The sequence below is a fragment of the Haematobia irritans genome, chromosome 2 (assembly GCF_050003625.1).
Source record: "Haematobia irritans isolate KBUSLIRL chromosome 2, ASM5000362v1, whole genome shotgun sequence".
NCBI classification, from domain to species: Eukaryota; Metazoa; Arthropoda; class Insecta; order Diptera; family Muscidae; genus Haematobia; species Haematobia irritans.
In genome coordinates, this window is record NC_134398.1 from 31111024 (window position 1) to 31135185 (window position 24162).

At 34.0% G+C, this 24162-nt stretch overlaps 4 protein-coding genes, 1 long non-coding RNA gene and 3 other non-coding genes across 8 annotated transcripts; 4 read left to right on the forward strand and 4 right to left on the reverse strand.

Annotated features, from left to right (window-relative positions):
* The first annotated feature begins 1337 nt into the window (after nt 1-1337).
* Nucleotides 1338-3737, forward strand: mtDNA-helicase (mitochondrial DNA helicase). Its single transcript, XM_075293700.1, has 2 exons — nt 1338-2069; nt 2129-3737. The coding sequence occupies exons 1-2, from the start codon at nt 1370-1372 to the stop codon at nt 3253-3255; spliced, it is 1827 nt and encodes a 608-aa protein (XP_075149815.1). The 5' UTR covers nt 1338-1369; the 3' UTR covers nt 3256-3737.
* Nucleotides 3627-4494, reverse strand: LOC142223860 (cysteine-rich PDZ-binding protein). The gene is made up of 2 exons (XM_075293701.1): nt 4222-4494; nt 3627-3857 (listed from the first exon to the last, which is right to left on the reverse strand). Exons 1-2 carry the CDS (start codon nt 4371-4373, stop codon nt 3728-3730), a joined length of 282 nt encoding a protein of 93 aa, XP_075149816.1. The 5' UTR covers nt 4374-4494; the 3' UTR covers nt 3627-3727.
* Nucleotides 4495-6735: 2241 nt separating this feature from the next.
* x16 (x16 splicing factor) lies at nt 6736-23959 on the forward strand. Its single transcript, XM_075293704.1, has 3 exons — nt 6736-6910; nt 9137-9618; nt 22992-23959. The coding sequence occupies exons 1-3, from the start codon at nt 6908-6910 to the stop codon at nt 23365-23367; spliced, it is 861 nt and encodes a 286-aa protein (XP_075149819.1). The 5' UTR covers nt 6736-6907; the 3' UTR covers nt 23368-23959.
* On the reverse strand, nt 12299-13948 carry LOC142223865 (uncharacterized). Its single transcript, XR_012718933.1, has 5 exons — nt 13794-13948; nt 13507-13623; nt 13199-13317; nt 12572-13027; nt 12299-12502 (listed from the first exon to the last, which is right to left on the reverse strand). It is a non-coding gene; the product is annotated as an uncharacterized LOC142223865 (long non-coding RNA).
* Nucleotides 13378-13456, reverse strand: LOC142227709 (small nucleolar RNA SNORD53/SNORD92). The gene has a single exon (XR_012719994.1). It is a non-coding gene; the product is annotated as a small nucleolar RNA SNORD53/SNORD92 (small nucleolar RNA).
* On the reverse strand, nt 13684-13762 carry LOC142227708 (small nucleolar RNA SNORD53/SNORD92). Its single transcript, XR_012719993.1, has one exon. It is a non-coding gene; the product is annotated as a small nucleolar RNA SNORD53/SNORD92 (small nucleolar RNA).
* Nucleotides 15751-17880, forward strand: nop5 (nop5 ribonucleoprotein). Its single transcript, XM_075293703.1, has 2 exons — nt 15751-17190; nt 17386-17880. Exons 1-2 carry the CDS (start codon nt 15920-15922, stop codon nt 17681-17683), a joined length of 1569 nt encoding a protein of 522 aa, XP_075149818.1. The 5' UTR covers nt 15751-15919; the 3' UTR covers nt 17684-17880.
* LOC142227707 (small nucleolar RNA SNORD53/SNORD92) lies at nt 17236-17311 on the forward strand. The gene has a single exon (XR_012719992.1). It is a non-coding gene; the product is annotated as a small nucleolar RNA SNORD53/SNORD92 (small nucleolar RNA).
* Nucleotides 23960-24162: the final 203 nt, after the last annotated feature.

The window sequence follows — 24162 nt, forward strand, 5'->3', positions numbered from 1 at the left end:
TTCCTTATTATTATTTATATTGGATTTAGTACCCATCGCATATAATCTTCCTAAAAGTAATATATATGGTATCCAAATAATAGGTAATAAAATGTATATATAGAATACATAAACAACTTCATAAGCATGGACCCGGAGGGGTCCCGGGACCTTCAAAATTTTTACCCTTTCTCATATAAGCAATATGGTACTCATATTAAAGCTAATTTCGAGTACATTGCAAATTTCGTAAAGAGATTTTTATATAGAAAGTCATTAAAGAGAAAAACCAAAAATTTTTCGCCAGCGGCGCTTTTCTTAAGGAAATATCACATTTCATCTTTATTCCATTTTCTAACAATAATAAAAAATTGTTTCAAAAAAAAAATTTTTTTAAATTTTTCGTCTGCGTTATTTTTTTTTTATTATAAAACAATTTTTTACGTTTTTTTTTTTTTTGAATTCAATTCAACATTCCATTTACTACTACAAAAACAAAAATAAGAGAACACAACAATAGGGCTGATTTCTTTTAGCACTGGATGCAACATCCAGAACAACTCATCAGTGCAAGTCGCGCCGATGTTGCCGGATTGTATTTTGATAAAGTGATTCACAATAGCAACTTATTGTGACTAATTTATCAAAAAACATGTAATTCAAAGTGGTACAGTGTCATAAATAATCGCAGCAGTAAATATTTATTACAAATTGGAGCATTTCATATATTAAAAATGCAAGATTTAACTTCTTTTCTGTGATTGTTTTTAAACAGCTGATGACAGTGTTGCATATTTTTGGAGATGTTCTGGATAAGCGAGTACTCTGTTTTCTTTTAGTCCTTCACGGCTTAGGGTATCCAGTGCTAAAAGAAAACAGCCCTAATATCACATTAACTGTTCAACATAAAAAGTACTATTTACATAACAAAATTAAAATTTTTTCATAGCCTATATCTCGGAAACTAAGTGTTTTCAGGACAATTTTTACTCAATATGTTATCTTTAAAATACATCATTTGTACTAAATGCGAACATTTTTTTCAAATTTAGCAAAAAAAGTGAAAAAAATAAAATAAACATTTTCAAGGGTCGAATCTAAAGTAGTAGTACTAAAGTAGTGTTCCGTAAATGGAAACACATTTTAAGTGAAAAATAACTGCGTGAAAGATTTTTGGCCATTTTCACAATTTACCCGCTAGTAAAACATACAACATTTACTCATTTTTTGTTGCATGTACGTTATTTAGCAACAACAAACTGTAAACAAAGTCTAAATATCAACAATATATTTTGCTCAGCCTTTAAAGTCGATTGATTTAAGACTACCTTATAAATAATTTTACCATGTGTTGCGGCATGTTTCATTGTTTGACAGCACAACCGGCAAAATGTCAGTGGCTTTTAGGCGCTGCTTTCACATCTGGAATTGGAAGATTCCAAATTTACGAAATGAGCGTTATATGAGCAATTCCAAATCCGTATCATTGGACAACGATGATACTAACAAAGATCTTGGACACTACATAGATTTTAAGAAAGTCATAAAATCTAAAAACTTGGATTACAAAGATGGTCCCACGTGCCTTCAGCTGCCTTGCAGATTATGTGAAAATTCAGTCCAGGAAAATTTAGCATTTATTAACAAAACAACTGGCAGTTTCATATGCCCCAAATGTGACGTAAAAGTTCCCTTGTTGCTGGCTAAAAATGCTTATGAAAAAGGTAAGCGTATCGTGGATCAGCATGTGGAGCTTTCCAAAATGTATAAGACACAATGTATTGACGTTACGCAAGTTCCTTCCAAAATATGTGACGAGCTGCAAATAAGGGGATTGAAACCAGTGGACTTTGAAATGTTAAATGCGAGTTATGATCGAAATCGAAGTCTTCTGCAGTTTCCACTTCAAAATTCAGCGGGTCGTGTTGTTGGCGAAAAATTACTTCATTTACAGAATGGCAAAGAAGAGACTTATCAAAATGAAAACCAGTCAGGAATGTTGATATATGGACAAAATAAAATATCAAAGGCAATTGTTGTTGCAAACATTTTGGATTTTCTTGTTTTAATAGCTCAGCGCATAGACACGCGTAAGTAGTTTTTGAGTTTGATGCAAATTCGTCAGTGAGCCAATATATATTTTTTATAGATTGTATTGTTTGTTTGCCATATGGCCTGAAGGCACTGCCCCAGGAAAGTTTACCCGCGCTGGAACGATTTAAGGAGCTATTATTATGGTTTAAATATGATTCTCCAGGTTGGGATGTGACCAAGTCATTTTCAACAAAGTTGGATGAGAAACGTTGCCTATTAATAAAACCCACCGATGAAGAACCTTTTCCTTACGAAGCTCAGCGTAAACGTTTAAACATTAGGCAGATTTTACAAAAGGCAACGCCAGTGAAACATAAATCCATTACAACATTTAGTACCTTACGGAGTGATATTTTATCTGAATTACAAAATATAGAAAAGGTAAATGGAGTTAAATGGAAAAGGTTTCCAATATTGAATAAGTTACTTAAAGGTCACCGTAAAGGGGAATTGACCATAATCACAGGTCCCACTGGAAGTGGTAAAACAACATTTATGAGCGAATATTCCTTGGATTTAGCTTTGCAAGGCGTCTCCACATTATGGGGATCGTTTGAAATAAGAAATGCTCGTCTTGCTTCCACACTATTGAGACAATTTGTGGGCTATTCATTGGAAAAGAAACTGCATGAATTCGACCATTGGGCCAACGAATTTGAAAAATATCCTATGTATTTCATGACATTTCATGGACAACAACCGTTGAAAGTTGTTGTGGAAGCCATAGAACATGCCCGATACATCCATGATATAAACCATGTAATAATAGACAACTTGCAGTTTATGATGGGTATTTCAAGTACATACCGATCAGACAAATTTTGGGAACAAGATAACATCATTGCATCATTCAGGTCATTAGCAACAAAACACAATATTCATGTAACTTTGGTAATGCATCCGCGCAAGGAACGAGAGGAAGACGATTTGACTACAAGCTCAATTTTTGGTTCTGCCAAAGCAAGCCAAGAGGCAGATAATGTTTTAATAATTCAGGATAAGCGACTAACATCACTTAAGGGTAAGAAATACTTACAAATTGTTAAGAATCGTTATAGTGGAGATTTAGGTATAATGCCTTTAGAATTTAATAAAGAAGCATTAAGTTATGCCTACTCTGGTTCAAAGAAAAAGAAGGACAAAGAATCATCAGTACAGCCAGCCAGTTCGGAACAAAATTGATTTATTCTCATCCGTCGATAAAAAAAAGCAAAAGAAATATGTAAATACAGTTTTAGTTAATTATAAATTTAGTTTTAAATGTGGTTTACATGTCGTTTTTGTAACAGGACAGTGTATAAAATCAACTATTTAACACATTGAAATCATTTTTATTCGAAAAAAGCCATGTAAAATTTCCGGTTTTTCTATGCCATATGGCATAATCAATTTGAAAGCCTGTTATAAGGCAAAAATACTTAAGATTTTTTTAATAAGTCTATACTTTAAATGTTAAAATATTACTTTATTCTTAAAATATTTTATTCTTAAAATATAAAATTTAAAATAAATATATTAAAAAACCAAAACAGAAGTACTGAATAATAAAGACGTTATTTTCTGATTTATGTATATATCTATATTTTTGGTAAACATAAGTTAAATATTGTATGCATTGTATATACTATCGATAATTGAAAATATAAAATATTTGTTACGTTGAACTTTGTTTGTAGTTCTTAGTACTCATTAATTTCTTTCCACACATAGCACATATGGCTTTTTTGAATGCGCATGCTTGACAATAGTGTGATCCCGCTTGGTGAACTTTTTGGCGACATATTCTGAAAAAGGTATTTAGAAATGTATTAAGAATTTGTATTTGTTTATCATTATTTTATCAACTAGCTTCCTTATGCTGATAGATTCAGTGATATTCAGGAAAATTGGCTTACGCTATTATCCAATTCACAATCATTTAGAAAAAATAAAAGTTGTAGAAATTAAAACCTGCAAATTTTTTTTTAAATACGACCATGTAATGTTATAATTGAAAAAAACATTAATTTTACAATTTTGCCTACATTCAAGGATTTCAATATGTATTTTTAAAACCTTAGAACACTTTTTATGAAGCATCGAAACAATGTCGTTTTCAGACATATGCACTTATGTTTAACCAGACTTGGTAGAATATAACCAATTTACCTGCATGGTGGTAATGTCTTTCCTATTGGGTTATATCTATCTTTCGCCGATGAGAGCGCTTTGTTTTCATTTACTTTTCGAGCAGGTCCCGTCTTCCAAGGGTCGGGTGTTGCTATTTTCGCCAATTTTGATTCGCATTTTTCACATACCATTGTAACCACATGGAAGTATTATAATATTGACTATAATATACTACTAGTATTAATTATATTTATTAGAACTAAACAATTCTTCACTTCCTTTCCTTCCTTCCCTTTACAACAGAGGCAGCAAGTAGTTTATTGCCTATAACCGATTATCAACTTGTAATTCTAGTACTATGGTGTAAACGGCACCTAAGTGTCCCCACACAAAAATGTCGAATGGCGGTAGGCGATGCGTTTTGTCGCGACGAATAAATTCTAGTTTCCCCGTGTTTTTGATATCAATACAGTTTTGTTTTTAATATTCCACGTTAATTGAATAATATTGTTAACTTCTTTTTTTTAACAAAGATGTCTCTGGCAAATTAATGTCATAAAGTTTTTGTCGATATAAAGTCCACAATGCGTTAATAAATATTAATAACGTTAGAAAATTAGATAAGTCGGAAACACTCGAACACGATATCTATGTATAAGTTTTTCCGGGCGGAATGTCTGTGTTTGTAAGGAATATTACAGTGTGACCGGACGCTAAGAATTGTCGGAGTTAAGTAAATTATCTCATTAAAGCGTCTTACAGACTATAAGTTTTTTCGGATAAGTTTTTTCGGACGGAATGTCTGTGTTTGTAAAGAATCTTACAGTGTGTCCAATCGATACGAAAATTCGTTGATGGATAAATAATCTGTAAATAAATGTGTTATCAATCCCATAAACATGCAGCAGTATCGATTATGCCTTCGGACTTAACTTATAATGTGACCAATATATGGGATATGTTCGAGACGACCTCTGTCGTCCGGATAGACTTATAGTCTGCAAAGGCGCAAAACAAGCTGTGGTAATAAAAAAATTTTCTATTTACACAAAAGAAAATATACGTGTCTGTTCTGGTACACACATGTACAAGTTACGTATGGTGTCACACTTAAAAGGTGTTCTGGCCAACACTATACACCGTCATAGACCTGAAAAATGTACACGAACATTTCTTTTGTGTAGGCTTAGTGTACAGCCATCGTATGCAAAGTTAGAAGTTTTTATAACAAATAAATAACAGATTCTGAAACTTTAATATGTTTTTTATAAATATTTGCAAATTTTATTGGGAAAGTCACTTACATATGTCAGAAACCACGATATTAAAAATCCATCTAAAATTTGAACCGAAATTTCCTCTGATTGGTGTATAAATTTTGGGGTTGTTTTAATCATCTGATTTTCAGTGTGTTCGAAAGTATAATGTTGCCACAATTTTTAAAAGTTAACACAAAAAAGTTTTAAGCAAAATTATCTTTGATTTTTGTGAATACTATCCGCTTTCCTAAACAAATCAAAGGTCTTTTTGAAAATATAAGGTAATTAAATTATAATTTTTACAAAATCAATGGGCTAAGAAAAGTGAATTTTACCAAATTTATTGCATGAAAAATATGGCATCTTCAATTCTGCAAAGTGTTCTTGGTGCACAAATCACTGAGCAAATTAAAAAAAAAAACTAACGCCGCCAATATCTTTCTGCACATGGAGGCCGCCACGATAGAAAATTTGTTTGCAATATTATTGTACAAAATCGAATTATGCCCACTATAATTAAATTTCCTTTAATGTATGGATGTTAAAAACTGTTTGACCAAAACCAAAATTAAAACTTCTCCGCCGTCAAAAACAAAAACGAGAACGACACGGCGATCGTTTGTTCATGAGTAACATTGAGGAGGGATAGAAAAAAAAACAAATCAAAACAGATTTGAAGCATCACGCAATTGTCTCCTTTTCCCTGATAAATTGCTCTTGTCCTTACATTATTCACTGCTAACAAAAATCCGGCAGGCATTTTATGGCTTTGAGTTACGCACTTACTTTTAATTTTTTATGTTTATACCGGCAAAATATGTTTTGTTTATAATTTCTGTCTGCAAATAATATGGCTTGCAGAAAAAATCAGCTGTCACATTTTTCGATTAAATGTCCGAAAAAAGTGTTCACACGTGTGACTCAGAACAACTAACTTTGTGTGTGGTGTGTAGAAAGTATATAGTGTGGTGCACAATGCGGTGTGACCCAGAACAGACATGATATACACAATATATTTAAATACGTACAAATTGCATGTTACGTTGCAAACACTCACGATAAGGACAAAAAATCCTTGTTATTCTTATTTATATCCTGTATTTAATTTAGCCTTAATGTTATTTTGAACAAGTTGGGGCTTCGCTTATAATTTCAAATTTTTTATTGTCTTTGGTCTGAACGGCCCATAACTCCTTGATGGTTTCGCCCATCGTTATTAAGCGTTGTTGTGTTTACACACGAATATAAGCCGTCATGTATAATCATCAATTCATGACGATATCGATAATCGCTGCTCTATTCGCGCGTTGGTACTGCAAAAAAGGACAAGAAAACATTCTCAATTTTCATTATCGTGAGCATGTTACAAAAAATTATTCTTGTTTAAATACGTTTTCAGACAAAATAAAAGAAAACAAACTTATCTATCTTCTAAAAACAAACTAATAAAATAAAAAACCAGCAAGATGGTAAGCAAATGACTCGGATACAAAATTTGTGAAAAGCATCGATTTTGTGCATTTAACCCTTGGTGTACTCTTTACCAATGTAGACAAAAGTGTAGATATAAAGTTTTTCTGTTTTGTTTTTTTTTTCTTGGAAAAAATTACCATGTTTGTTGTTGGGTAAAAATTAATGAAAATAATTTAAAATTATATTTATTTGTTACCGTGAACATGCTGCAATAGCTAGGTCTTTGTTTGCCGGTTTGGAAGTTTCTGCAACTTAATCCGTATAATTGTAATTAACCCATTTTGTGCGATGTGTCGATTTGGAATATTAGGGCATGATTTTTTCCGCAACCTAAATATATTCACAATAATATGCAATAATATATGGCATTTTTAGCCACATTGATATATTTATAAACCCTCGCAGAAATCGCTTTGACCATTTATTTACATTTCTGACACTCAATTTGCATTATCAGATCAGGTCCGGTTTTCAGTGAAGTGTGATTAGAACATTTTCCATAGCGTTTTGAAGTTGCAAATGTATACAAACTCGATCTTAGCTTTGTCTTATTTGTCATTCGAAGGCGGCGTTGAAATCAAACATAAGTGTTTATTTCTTCCTCTTAGAACTTTATCAGGATTTGAGATTATGTGAATATTTTGTCTATGGCACAACTATTATAACATTATATATCAATTTTATAGTATGTCTTAATTAATTTATTTATTTATATGTATACACATTCAACAAGATATAAAAGACGACACACTTCTTCTTCGTCTTAGCAGAAGAATATGCCTGCATTAACTCCCTCATTTCTTCTCCCGATACCACCCATACTTTAAGAATGGGTGGAAGGGGCCGGTCACTTTAACATGGGTTTGTGATTGACGGGATAAATGTACATTTTAGGTCACGTCTTGGTCTCATTCCTAAGGACATATCATCGAACAACCTAGTGGGATTAGGTTGGAACCTGTTTCATTTCGAGCTTCCGAATCGCATCAGAAAGGAAAAACTGTTGGAATATGTTGAAAAATAGCTAATAATTGTATTGTAGTAATATTTTTTTTAGTAAATGTGTATTTCCAATCAGATTTTAATATCGAGAGCTTATGGAACATAATCGCTTTTATCAGGGCCTCTGGTTGGATGTTTTTAGCAACTTAAGACGGATATATGGAAGATCTTGAGCGACTTTAAAGGATAGCACTTCAAAAACAAAAAGAAGTTAGGAAATTACCCTGAGGAAACACAGTAGGCCTATAATGGCCTAAGTGAGCAGCAACTGTTATATTGTTAGTGGACATTTTTACCAATTTCTCGTGGGCCATTACACCACTACTTGTTGTTATGTTTCCGAAGTCAGCTAACGTTTGCGTAAAGAATGAATCTACGAAGAACGAATGACTTGAGGAGCGATTGTATACATTAAAGCGCCATACGTAATTGGTTCTTAAAGCATAGGTCCTAGATGCTTAGAACTCTAATTGTACATTCTGGAGCTGCCTAACTTTTTCAGGGATTGAGACCTTGATGCCTTGGAACTAGAAGAAAACCATAGCTAGGATATGGAGAGTTGGTTTGGAAATTGCTATTGTCCTGTGATCTTTTGACATCATTGACTGGGAATCTTTTCTATCTAAAAAGCTTGGTATATTAAAGGCAAAATTAACTATCCTTATAAAAATGTAAAACAAATCGATGTCTCCATTCCAAAGTACGTGAAAATTACAGGAAAGAAGTTCAAAGTTTTTTTTTATTTCTCAAAAACCGTATAAGATATAAATTCACTTTTTTCGGTCTTAAAATCATGTTTATTGTAGTTTTTTTTTTAGTATGTACGAATTCAAAATAGTGATAATAGAACATGGCTGAAAATGACCTAGACCTCTATAGACCGAGCAAAGCTTTTTGCCCTTTTTAGATTGGAAATTTTTAAAACTTTAGTCACAGGCTACGCACAATATTAACCATAACTTTTGATAGAAGTGTCCAATAAATTCGAATTTTGACAGGATGCAATTCACATCAATCCGAATAAAAACAACGAACTCCATCAAAAAATGCTAAGTCGACTTAGCATACTCTGGAATGAGGACATCGAAATGTTGTGATAAGTTTTATTAAAATTTTGCTATTCGAATATGCATAATTTAAATAAAATAAATTTCTGTACAATTGTACAAAAATGTTTTCAATTTGGATATACTCAAATGTCTTCTTCTTTGTTTTTTTAGTCGAAGAAAATGTCACGTTATCCCACTGACCGAAAGGTGTATGTAGGTGATCTGGGAAACAGTGCTCGCAAGAATGAATTGGAATATGCATTTGGAGCATATGGTCCCTTGCGCAGTGTATGGATTGCTCGTTCACCGCCAGGTTTTGCATTTGTAGAATTCGAAGATGCCCGTGATGCAGCAGATGCAGTACGAGGTTTAGACGGGCGAACAATTTGTGGCCGGCGTGCTCGTGTAGAGTTGTCTACTGGGAAAAGCACTAAGCCTGGCCGTAGCGGTGGCGACCGAAGAGGAGGAGGTGGTGCCGACCGCTACGGTGGTGGGGGAGGAGGTGCCGGTCGTGGAATTGGTGGGGGAAGTAGGAATGGAGGTGGAGGTGTTGGCAGCAGCGGTGCTAGTGGAGGGGACAGTAAATGCTATGATTGTGGTGACCGCGGACATTATGCGCGAGACTGTCATCGACATGGACGTAGCAGGAGGCGGTGAGTACAATTTTTGATTTTTTCAATATTTATTATTATTTTAAATGCATAAGAAAGAGAAAAAAACTGGACTTTCCCATATTCTCGAACCTATTCAATTTTTTTCTATGTAGTGATCTTTAATACCCAATATTTGGATGCCATAAGTTCGTATCGGTTTCAGAATTGCTTTATACAGCATTATTTTGTTTTCAAAACGTTTTCCCAATAGCCAATACATTTTCTTTAGATTATAATCCAACTGCTTCCTTTTGGCAACGGCATGATCTTTCCAGTTAAGCTTTTTATCAAAGTGAAGGCCCAAATATTAGACACTGCCTGCTTTGGGAATAATGCTCCTGTTTAAAAACAAATGTCTACTATCATCCAACCTATCACAATGTACTGAATAGTCTAAGTGAGCCTGATACATCGGGCTGCCACATAACCTATCATCCAACCTAAGAGTAAATGTGACATGAGCAGATTTTTCAGCATTCAACATAATTTTCCACTTCATACACCTGTCATAGATACGGTTCAGTTCACCTTGAACTAAATTATATATTGTTATTGGTTGGCATATCAGCCGTATAAACTGTATAAAGAACTGGTCACTATACACTTTCTTGTGGAACTCCTGAATTCATTCTGCCAAACTCAGAAGAAGTTTCATTAAAGCATACACAAAAGTTCCTCTCATCAAGATACTTTTTAAGAATTATATAAAACGGAGCTGGTAGTGATCGTTTTAGTTTAAATAGTAAGCCCTGGTGCCAAACCCGATCAAAAGCTTGCTTTACATCCGCGTTAATATATATAGATATAGTCCCCACACTTATGTATCTCTCGCCCGATTTAGTGTCTTTTGACTAGATAAACGTTTCGCTTCGGTTATTGACAGAAACAGAGAGTAGAATTGACATTGTAGATGTGTGTGCCAAATTCATTTCAAATCGTTCCAGATTTAGATAAAGCTTTCATATATCTTTCTCCCGATATACTCTCATATGACCACAGAGCCCAAAATTTCACTCCTTTTTATGAGACATTATTTATTTTGTGTCATCGTATTACAAAAATTCCTTGCAGGCAAAAACATCAGAATACGTTGTTAAAGTTAAACTTAAATCAAAATAATAATTGAGAGCGAAAAGTAATGAGCAAAACCTGACTCAGATTTAAATATCTCTGATACTTTGTTACTAATATTGTGCTCAGGGCCAGGTGCTGCCTATTTATTTATGTAAAAAAAACTGAGCCCCCATGGGTCATATAATGATAGATATTTAATATAGGAATTCGTGATTTAAATTATAAATTACATATATCAAAAACTACCAAGATACTGAGTACAAAAAATTTAAAAATCCTAAAACTATAAAACAAAAACTTAAAACCTACAAATCTAGCAAAAAACTCTAGCGAAATACATTTCTAACGAAATAATAAATAAATATGAGACAGAAATTGCCAATGACGAACCTGTAAGCTTCCTGAGCAAAATTTTGCAATAAATTAAGAGTATAAAATATGATAAAGATTAGTATTCTAGTTATATATGCCGGATTGTTTTATAGTCGTAGTAATCCTTTACCTATGACTGATTTTGAATAATTGCATGGATTTGAAATCGCTTGGACTTTTTGAACTGTGGTGCAGAACCGCTAAGATTGACAGCTAATGTCCTCACAATCTGTTGAAAGTCGCCCTTGCCTGTACACAATATTTTATGTGGTTCTTTGCAAATTTACGATTCTCATTAATTCCACTTAAGTTTGTTATAAATATTCACAATATCATTACTATAGATAATGAAATTAAGAATAATTTATCTAAAACATGCATCTTTACTTATTTGAGAAATTCCCTTCTTCGCTATGTATACAAAATTCACATTTAATTTTTGGTGTCTCGAATAGTAGGCGTTTAAAAACTTCAATAATTATTCGATAGTGGTACTGTGGGGCACCCACTAGAGCTCGACCGAAGCATCGGCTTCGGCATTCGGCCAAAAATCTATAATCGGCCACGAATCGGCCTTCGACGTCAAGAGGCTGATTAACCGAAGCTTTTTGAATAATTTATTTGATATTGATTTGTCCAAGTGTTGAATTTGTCTCGGTCAAAACACCCAGTACAAAAAAATAATTGTAAAAAATCATTTTTTGTCATTATAGTATCAAACTGCTGGACTGAATTACCTTTTATTATTGTAACATATTTATGCATTTGTTGAAAACATATTCTAATATTGAACTAAAATAATCCAAATTTCTTTAATTACAAATTGGAGGAAAATAATCGACTTCGGCCGATTATTGCTTTTTTTTGCCGAATATCGGCTTCGGCCAAAAAACCCCGCTTCGGTCGAGCTCTGGCACCCACATACTACTTGGTTTAAATCGAGTGGGTTTCGAAATAATAATTGTTATTTTTAATAAAAATATAAAATTTTCTTATCAGATAATTTTATATTACCCCCCTTCAGTATTGACATGTCGTTCGAAAGATTTTTTTTTTATTTTTTTTTATTTAATCCATTATAATCGAGCCAATATTGGCCATATACGATTATTATATTAAAAAGTGTAATGATATTTAGTTCATTCATAAATTTCATATTACAAAAAAATATACATGTAACAATAATTATTCAATAATCATAAGAAAATATTTTGTTAGTCTATTAAGAAAATATGGTACTATATGGTATGTGACTTTATTGATTGAAGTGGTCCATTAGTTTTCTCCTAAAAAGTGGGTTCGAGAAGTCAAATGCCTTTAAGGAAACCGGAAGAGAGTTCCATAACCTACAAATCCTTACAATAAATGACCGCTCATATATTAACGATGATATTCTCGGCAAAATAATTACTTGATTTCGGGTTGTGATTTTACTTAGCTGAAAGAAATTGTAACGAGGGAAGAACTAACAAATTTCGAACTCTATTTTATTTATGAATTTTCTTACCCTTGTTCATTCCCCGTGGGAAAATGTCGTGAGTCACGTGAATTGTCGGGAATCGTGCGTGAGTCTGTAAAAGTACTTCGTGCGTGATTACTGCTTTTCATTTCGTGAACTGTGAGCCGCTACGACACTTATCGTGCGTGAATAAATATTTGACTTCGTGAATGTGCGTGAAATTTCATTCACGCGCACATCTCTAATTTATATTTTCTTTTGGAGTACAATCTCAATATCTATTCCTAAACTTTAGAATCAAATTAAACTTCGTAATTATAACAGTTCACGTGATAAGTTTTATTTATTTTTCGTTGTACATTTCATTTAATTTTTTGTAACTAGAATTGAAGAATTTGAGAAACGTGCCCGCTAAGCATTCGTAACATTTTTGTCAACGTGTTTGATCTTTCACTCTTCCATCGTTCAGTCCTTCCAAATTTCCATGGATGATTTTAATTATTTCTGAAATAAATGGGTGATAATGAAATATATACGAATAGGATTTCGGAAGTGTTTCGTTTTTTGTTTTTCAGACAGCCAAGGTGTATCGTCATAGGACATTCAGACAAATGCGAAACCTTATTAAATTCATCATTTGTAATAAAAAAGAACTTGCTAAGAATCTAATCATACCTTCTCTTCTATTTTATTAAAAGTACCGTCCTTCATCCTTGGTATTTGTCAAAGAAAAGTCAAATCATCAAAAAAAAGTTTATCCTTTTCCCCCATGGTCTTTGTTAGGACATCTGAAACTAATGTAGAGATTATTAGAAACAAAATAAAACAATATTCCAATACATAAATAAAATAATTTTCTCAGACAGCCAAGGTTTATCATCCAATAAATAATTTTCAGATAAATGCGAAACCTTTTATGTATCATCATAAAATTAAATTCATCATTTGTAATAAAAATGAACTTGCTAAGAATCTAAGCATACCTTTTCTTCTATTTTATTGGAAGTACCGTCCTTCATCCTTGGTATTTGCAAAGAAAAGTCAAATCATCAAGAAAAGTTTATCCTTTTCCCCCATGGTCTTGGTTAGGACATCTGAAACTAATGTAGAGATTATTAGAAACAAAATAAAACAATATTCCAGTACATAAATAAAATAATTTTCTCAGACAGCCAAGGTTTATCATCCAATAAATAATTTTCAGATAAATGCGAAACCTTTTATGTATCATCATAAAATTAAAGCATAACATTTTTATAGTTGCACTTACTTTCAAGAATAGTTTTTTTCCTTCAACTATCAACCCATTTCTTTTTCTTATTCCTCGGTGATCTTAACAAGACTGTTGAGTTCTTAACACACGTGGAGGCTCGTTGACTTTTTTTCCACTATTCAATGCAATGTTAAAAATTGTATCAACAGAAATATGGCAACAAGCCACCATTATACAAGGGCTCATCACACAAGTCATTTGATTAGAAAAAATTCACACCAGACTCAAACATTTGAAAAATGTTTGAAATCAATGCACAAGCAATAGTTTTTTATTTTTTATAGAAAACGTTGACTCTGTTCAAATGTCTATTCAGTTGTATACCTCCTAGATCCGATATTCCAAATCGAAAATCGCAAGAATTTCTTTTTCTATAAAGATATCGTACAAGGCATATTAAAGAGGTAAAGTCATGCAATCAGGTGACTAATATGGACATTCATCTTGTCAAAGGCTTTGTTTACGTTTAGTATTCAACAATGTTGATGTTTTATATATGCATTCAACAATACAACAACACTACACATACACAAACATAACAACACTACACATACAAACAAAACTTGAGTGATCTGCCATTTTAGTTTGACATTATTAATATCATGGGGGGGGGGGTGTACACACGCTTGCTCGTGACTTTACCTTTAATATGCCTTGGATATCGTATTTCAGTAGTTTGAAGTTCTCATTAAAGAAAGCAGCAACTTAAGTTTATATGTTGTGAGCATTTTCAGTGCCATCAATAAGTGATTGTGTGTGGTATTTGCTCCAAAAGCAGAAATGTTCCTAATTATTTCGTAATAAGTTTGCCTTGTTGGCGCCTTAGAATTATAATTTTTTTCATTTTTTGAGCAAGTTTTTCAAAAAGGGGTTAAAAAAACTAAATGTATATCCTGTAATTTTTAATTCTTAAGTATTTAAAAACCATGTGTTTAATAAGATCCATAGAATTGCAGTTTTTCCCGACCTTTGTTATTATAGAAAACTTTGGTAGTATTTCTTCAAAACCCATTAAACATAAGCATTAGAGAAATGCTGGTGAAATTATTCACCAATATTCGAGCTATGAGAAGCAAATTCAAAACTTTTCTAAAATCGTAAAATAAAAGTAAAAAATAAAATTTTCCACCATTGTACTAAGTACGAGATTAGCCACTAAAATCAAAACTAAATCTGCAAAAACAGAATTAAATTATATCTCGATGCAAATTTTATTATAACTTGATGTGGAATGATCCAATGAAAAAATTAAAAATGTTTATTTTCGGTGAAATAAATTATTAAAGAAAAGTAACCATGAAAAAATGGTTCCAACTTAAAGGCCAGTATTCAGTTGGCATTATCTCGCTAAATTGACAATTTTTCACGTTTACTTTTCTCTAATTACTCATTTCACTGAAAATAAACATTTTCAATTTTGGCAATGGTTCATTCCGCATGAAGTTATAATAAAATTTGCAATAAGAAGAATCTGTTTTTGCAGATTTCGTTTTGATTTTAGCGGCTAAACTCGTACTTAGTACTAACCTTAATACTGGCCTTAGCGGCTAAACTCGATCTAAATACTCACCTTAAAGGTGGGTACTAAGTTCGAGTTTAAACGCTAAAATCAAAATTATTATTAACAGAATAATATTGTATCTATTTTGTGCAAATTTTATTATTACTTTATGGGGAATGATCCAATGTATATTAAAATTAAATAAAAATGTTTACTTTGTGTAAAATGAATTGACGAAGAAAAGTAATTGTGAAAAATTGACTACTTAGCGCGGCAATTCCAACTTAAGTAAGAAAGTGTATTGAATTCAAGCTGTTGTGTTTGTTTTTCATCCCGGCAGTGTTGTCACTCCATATTTGGTGTTGCCACTTGGCTAGTTTTACAGAGTTGATATTTTGTTCAAAAAGGTTTAATGTAGGTGTCGCTTTTGTGGCATCAAAATGTCTGCTCACACGTGTTTTTACTGCGCCTGCTTTCATTTTGGATTTTCAACGAAAGCGCGTGGACCTGTAAAATATTTTGCCACGGGCGTATTAGTTGAATGAAATATAAGTGAATACTTTTAGATAATTAAACTAAGGAGTGAAATTAATAAAAAAAGAAAATATAACATCTACACAAGATGTTTGTGCTTTACGAGACACCGGCGGGTTACGCCATATTCAAGTTAATGGACGAGAAAAAGGTGCAAGAAGTGGATAACCTCTATTTGGAGTTCCAGACACCGGAAAAGGCCAACAAACTATTAAAATTGAAGCATTTTGAAAAATTTAATGACACCACAGAAGCATTGGCTGCAGCCACAGCTGCTGTTGAGGGAAAGGTGTCCAAACCACTAAAGAAGACTCTTAAGAAACTATTAAACGATGAAGTTCAAGAATCATTGCTGGTTGCAGACGCCAAATTGGGTAACGCCATCAAGGAGAAGTTTTCCGTACAATGTGTTTACAACACAGGCGTTCAAGAGCTGATGAGGTGTATACGTCAACAGGCTGATAGCCTATTGGGTGGCTTGCCCAAAAAAGAGATGACGGCTATGGCCTTGGGTTTAGCACATAGTTTGTCGCGCTATAAATTGAAATTTTCTCCTGACAAAATCGATACAATGATTGTGCAGGCACAATGCTTGTTGGATGATTTGGACAAAGAATTGAACAACTATATGATGAGAGCACGTGAGTGGTACGGATGGCACTTCCCCGAACTGGGTAAGATCATCACCGATAACATTGCATTTATAAAAACAATTAAATTGGTTGGCACGAGGGAAAATATGGCCGCGTCAGATCTGTCGGACATACTGCCCGAAGAGGTTGAAGAAAAGGTGAAAGAAGCCGCTGAAATCTCAATGGGTACAGAGATTTCCGAGGAGGATATCATGAACATACAATGCTTGTGTGATGAAATATTATCAATTAATGACTACAGATCACATTTATATGATTATTTGAAAACACGCATGATGGCAATGGCGCCCAATTTAACAGTTTTGGTAGGAGAAACGGTTGGTGCCCGCTTGATTGCCCACGCAGGATCTTTGATTAATTTGGCCAAACATCCCTCATCTACAGTACAAATCTTGGGTGCTGAGAAGGCACTTTTCCGGGCACTTAAAACTAAAAAGGATACACCCAAGTATGGTTTAATCTTCCATGCCCAGTTGGTTGGTCAGGCAAGTTTGAAAAACAAAGGCAAAATGTCTCGTTCATTAGCAGCCAAAGCATCTCTTGCTACTCGAGTGGACGCATTTGGTGAAGAAGCATCCTTTGAACTTGGTGCTACCCACAAAGTGAAATTAGAAGCACGCCTCCGACTACTTGAGGAAGGAAACTTACGTAAACTCTCTGGAACTGGCAAAGCAAAGGCTAAATTTGAGAAATATCAATCTAAAAGGTAAGTGTAGACAATTATTGTTCTTGTGCTTTTTATTTGCCCACATCTACATGATGATATCCATAAGGTTTCGCAATTATCTGATTATTATCATGATGATAAACCTTGGCTGTCTGAAAGCAAATGTGGATGAAAAAAGCATACTTAGACAATGAGAAAGTCAATATTAATTAATTTTTTCTCATTCCATTATAGTGAGGTCTTTACATATGAACCTGAAGCTGATAGTACGATACCCGCTAAGAAACGTAAACATTCAGAGTCTGCCGACTTTAGCACACCTGTTAAGGCACCTAAAATTGAAGCTGAGGAAGACGATGGCGACGTTGCTGCTGAAGAAGCTACTGAGGATGTGAAATCCGAAAAGAAAAAGAAGAAGAAGAAAAACAAAAATAAGGACCAAGAAGCCCCAGAAGAGGCTACAGAAGTAGAAACACCAACGCCCTCGAAAAAGAAAAAGTCCAAAAAAGATAAGCAACAAACTGACGACTAGGTTTAGTTATTACATATTTGTTGTTTAGCCATTTAAAATAGTTATTATTTTTACGTACTAAAATTTTATTAGTAATTAAGTCTTCTGCTTTGGAGCTCTTTGAGTCTGTACATTAGATTAATGTATTTTTTATTAAAGATTTTACCAAATTTGTATGAAATCCTATTTGAAAAAATACACATCTATCATAAATTCAATTCTTTTGTATTTATTTATTTCAAAAATTCATAATACACAGTCCATAAGGCCAATTAAATTATTATTATACAAAGATAAATAATACAAAGTTATTTGCAAAAATAGCTACATCAATAGTAGGTGACGATTATGTCTATGGCAGATGTTTTTAGGCTTTTGAAATCTTTTTAACATTTGCACCTATGAAAGAATATAAAAGGTCCCATTACCATAGTAAACAGCATTTTTTGCTATATTTTTTTTTGTTCAACATAATTTTCTACATATTGGCCGTAGTTCCGACGATCCCGAATATTTACTCACAGGGAGATTTATTTAATTACAGTGAAACGTCTGAAAAGTGGACACCTACAGTCGCCTTAATTTTATCAACATTTGAGAGGTGTCCAGGTATGAGAGGTTAATTTTAATGTGTTAATATAGTAAACGTTCCTAGACAACTATCCACGTTTGGGAGGTGTCCGGTTTTCAGAGTTGCCGAGTTTAATCGCTATATTATATTTCAATCACTTTCTATAACTATTTTTAATCTTTTTTAGTTTGATTCTAAAAAGTATAGTTTCAAAAAAATTTATTAATTAAAAAAAAATATATATCCATAATTTTTTAACTGTCTTACTCTTCCTAGTTTGATTAAGAAGCTAATTGTATCAATTAATTTTTTGATTGAAAATTTTAAAAAATTCAATCATTGTCTTAATAGACTTAATGTTTCTAGTTTGATTAAAAGGTTAATAGTATCAATTATTTTTTTAATTGAAAAGTTTTCAACTTTGATCAACTTTTTAATTAGGAATATTTTGGTGATATTTTTTCTATGTATGTTGGCACAGTACAAGCAATCCAGTCTACGGACTATATATAAAACGACTAATGGAAAAACAACTAAAACATTTTACATTGGCTTGTCTTAGTTTGGACATCAATCACACAAATTTCTGTTCCAATTATTTTATTTCATTTATTTATTGCAATATTAAAAGCCAAAAAGCCCAATTTATCAATATTACATAGCATTATAATCCTGTTTCATATTAATAATGAAACCAAGTTATATACTATTTACAAACGAATAATAATGATTATATAAACAAAAGCATAAATATGGCTCCCCAGCCAAAAACAAACATTTTAATCAAAGTAATGGAAAAAAACCCATTAACAATGTATTAGGAATTGATTGCACTAAATTCCAAAAACCTTTTTTTCTTCGAACGGTCCCATCGCCCACTTTCCCGCCCATTCCGACCGTGAGGGCCTCGTCCCCATGACGTAGGGACAGCGCACACACCATGATCCGGACCATGGCGGGGTGGAGGCAGAGGGATTTGACCAGCTACAGAGAAGGACTCATCAGCCTGGTATATTAAAACACAAGATCAAATATTAGGTTATTCAATAAAACTAATGTATTAGTTATCCAAATATGCTAAAATTCTAGACTTCATCATATCATCATCATAGAGTCAACTAGATGATAGATTGAATTAAAAAATAATACACATCCTACGAATAGGCTCCACAGAAGCATAATTCGAACGTTGAAAATCAATGTAAAGAAACTGGTAATTCCTAGATGCCCTAAAAGGAACATTTATCCTAATCCTAGATATCAATTCCGAACATGGAATATCCCCACTAACTAACCTATACATCATCATGGAGCTCAACATCGTCCGTCGGCTCCTAAGATTAGGCAAATGACTACCCTGAGGCACACCTGATGGGACATCAAAGCACCTTGAATAGGAATCACCAAAAGACACAATCTGCGTACGGCAATCAAGATACGACGAAATCCAAGCCAATCCACTGGCCAATCCTATCCAGCTTATATAACAAGAGCTTATGATTCACCCGGTCAAACGCCTTACTAAAATCCGTATAAATAACATGAGTCTGATTCCCAACAACAAACTGATTAATAACATGAGAAGTAAATTCCACCAAGTTCGTAGTAGTCGATAGGCCCTTACGAAAACCATGCTGGCAGGGATCCAGTATCGAAGAAATGCCATGCGATAAAACATCAGTCACCCTCTTTTCAAAAACCTTGGGAATAGCACTCAATTTTGCTATCCCCCTATAATTACCCACATCAAAGGGGCTCCCCGACTTATGAAGTGGTACGACAAAAGAGCTCCTCCATCTTAGAGGGAAATAACCGAACCTCAATAAACTATTAAATAACATCGACAATGGAGCAGAGAGACATTCGGAGCAAAACCTCAGAATTATCCCAGGCACACGCAAATACCCAGACACAGACAGACTATCAAATAATGGAATTGCCACCCCAAGCGACCTAATAGAATAGGGATATGAACCATCAGCATCATAAGCAACCTTTCTATAAACAGATTCAAAATAGCCCGCGAAACAGTCCGCAATGGACTGGTCCCCATAAAAGTCAACACCATCTCTCCGGATCTTCGAAGGCCTAGTCGAAGACTTACGTTTCATCCTAACAAATTCATAAAAAGACCTCGGGTTACAATGAATGTCACCTCTAACCTTATCAATGTTACGAACATAACACGCTCTTGATTCCATATTATAAATAGACCTAGCGACAGAGTACCGAACATAATCAATATCAGATCCCGTTCTCTTATAAAGTCTAAAACATCTATTCCTATCATTCCTGAGTTTCGTCAACAAAGGAGAATACCATGGCCGATTCCTAGGGAAATCCACCCTTCGCCTAGGTACAGTCCGTGACACAAAACCGTTCAAAACCTTGTAGAAATTATCAACAGCCATATCGATATCAGACAACCGATCACATCTACAAACAGAGCTCCAGTCAACACCCGAAAGAAGCGAATTCAACAAATCGAAATTCGTCTTCTTAAAACATAGTGAAAATACCTCATCCCGAGCAGCAACAATTTGAGACTCATGAGCAACATACAAGAGGCAAAGAGAGAAAGCAGGGTGATACCTATCCTCAGGATAAGAAACATGACAACATCTGGACAAATCAAAATTATAAGGATCGCCTACAAAAACCAAATCAAGAATCTTCCCAAAGAAATTCATAACTCCATTTATCTGACCCAAACCAGCATCAAGAAAAAGATTCAAAAAAGTCGTCACCCACTCCGATCCACTAGAAGTAGTCAGTGGAGTCAACGCCTCCGTATCAGGCAAGTCGAGCCAAGACACCATAGGCAAATTAAAATCGCCCAAAACCACGATCCTGTCCGAATCATTCATCCCAGACATAATGCTATTTATTGCCACAAAATGACGCTCATAGATAGAATACTCAGAAGCCGGAGGAATATATGAGCATGTAACGAATAACCTAAATTCCAGAACATCTACCCTTACCGCAAGGAATTCAATACCATCAACACCATCCAGAACTATTCGCTCAGATGGGAAGGTGTCGAGGACACCAATTAGCACCCCACCACAAATTCTACCCATACGATCCTTCCTGAACACTAAGTAACGACCACAAAGAATCTCAGAATCATATACCGATGGCCTGAGCCAAGCCTCCGTCATAACCAAAACCGCAAACTCAAAATCAAAACTATGGAGAAGGCCTGCTAAGTAATCTAGCTAAGTTATCAGACCGATCAACAAACTCCTTAACGAATGCCCTAGGAGGCCAAAAATCACGATTACACAGCGTATCGAAGAGATCAACACCGACAATAATTTTAAATGAAGATCTATTCTCAGAGAACTGAGACTTCAACCTAATAGTCCTAAAACCCGATATACTATCGACCCTAGACCTAATATAACAATCAATGTCCTCAGCCGTCGTCTCCGGGGAAAAACGAGAAACAAAAACTACCCTCCTTGAGGCAGCCATATTGAGTCTCTTCGAGCTTTTCCCCTTTGGTTGAGGCTGAGGGCAATCCGACAAAGTAGGCGTTGCGAAATTTATGAGAGACAAACCTGAATCAACCCCACGACCCCGCGGAAAACAGAAGGTGAAAGAAAAAATAATTTCAGATGTAGTGGGAGAAAATTCCAAATGCGGGACGTTCTAATTAGAAAAGATCGCTCATACATGCCAGAATGACACCGTGGCAAAACAATTTGAATATTTCTAGAAGATCTAGAAAAAACAAACTGCTTCCTTAACAACGGCGGTAAATTCGAAGTGATTAATTTGCGAAAACATTGCAATACACGAAGGTCAATATAAGTTTGGAAACGACATCCCAGAAATTTTACAACATATTCGGAAACATGATCAAAGCACCCAAGCCGGTAAACATAGCGAACAATCATATGTATAATCCTCTCAATCCTACGCAAATTTATCCCTGTAGTACCTGACCATACCTCAAGACAATAATTAATCTGTGACATCAAGTAAGCAAAAGCCACATTCTTTCGAATATGAGTAGGTAAGTATATATTAGTGGAGTATTGTCTTCTAAGGAGGAAAACAACTCAAGATAAAATGGAATTCACATGCGATGAGTAGTCCAAATGGGTATTGAAAATAACCCCAAGACATTTCATTTCCTCTACAAATTCAATCAACGTACCATTTATCCTAATACAAATGTCATGACTATGTGGTGAACCAAACAACATCGCCTTAGTCTTAGCCGCATTAATGACTAGTCTACTATCACAAAGCCATTCGTCACAGATCGCGGTGTTGGACTTTAAATACAGTACGAAATTAAAGACATGTTGATATTATATACGTTTCGATATTAAATACTATAACAATGTTGAATACTTGTATTTGGCGGTGAAGATTTTGAAAAATCTATTAATCTACCACAAAACAAACAAATATCTCCATTTTTGGTAGAATTCTACCAAGGGTGCCATCCGCGGTTGTAGTAGACCTTTCCTAAATTTATAAAAGTCGACTACAACTCAATTTTATTATTGTGATTACGTAGTGAATGGTAAATATTTGTTGGGAAGGTGCCTCCCAAGAAATATAGAAATCGTAAAATTCCTTTCTATAGAAGACTTTTTCAAATGTCCTAAAACACAAAAGACGTCAGCCTTAACAGCTCCGATTTAGACATATCTTCAATATATACAAATGTATCTAAAAGTACCTATTTTCATATATAAATTAAACTGTATACTATTTTTCGTTTTCTTTACACCACAGACATTCTCGCAGTCGTTCCCGCAGTGCATCGAGAGGTCGTCGATCCCATTCTAGATCTGTATCACGTTCACGCAGCCGTTCTGTTTCAGCAACTAGGGAAACATCACGAAAAGCCAGAGAAGCATATGGTCGATCACGTGAAAATGGTCGAGAAAATGGAGAATCGGCCTACAGATACAGTGAAGAAGATCGTAATGGTGGGGGAGGTCCATCCGTTGCTGACTCGCCATCGCCAAAAAGACGTTACGAACACGATTCACCGTCTCCCAAACGCATCACTCATTCAAAACGTAGCCGTACAGAGTCTTCTCGCAGACATGGCGGTGGAGGTGGTTCCTCGATTTCACGTTCACGATCAAATTCCCACAGAGATTAGCAATTATTGAGCAAAACTCCAGTAGCAGCAGCATATATAAAGTGAAGACATGATATACATATATAATTTCAACGCATATATATTTATACATTTTTTTATTTTTGATCGACTATAACCTTTTTTTTAACCGAACATCTTATATAGCTGCTAGCATGGAATAGAACTTAGGTAATAGATGTTTATCGGTACATCATATTAACACAACAAAGAATCATTCAAATTAAACTGTCGGAAACGTATTAACACTTTGCTGTGTTGTGTTGGCAGTATTCAAAGATAATGAAAAGAAGACTTATAATATTTGCAAACTCCTTTATCTAATTTAAATCGAATTATATATATTCTTCTCTTGTATAAGTTTATTTGTAAAGAATTTTTACTTGATAATTTTTTTCTGGACAAAGCTGTTTAAAGATTTTTAATTTATTCCTTTTTTTTTGTAGAAACTAAAATCCTAGAACAAACAGCAGCCTAGGCCAAATCAAACAAGTCAAATCACATTATACATTAATAATATATATAAAAAAATAAAAACATACAAAAGAAAAATCATTGCAAATAAATCTGAAATTTGAATCATACTATTAAAAAAGCGAATTTGAATTACTTACTGAGAAACTTAGGATGTGTTTTGTCTAGGCTTTATTTCTCGGACTTTTTTTACGACACTTGAACGAATAAAAAATACCCCAAGGTCTTCGCTCATTACCGAAAATATAAAACCAAAAGAGTACATGTGAATAAATTACTCAAATTGAAATTTTTCTAATATAATTTTAATTTTCTACGAAAAGA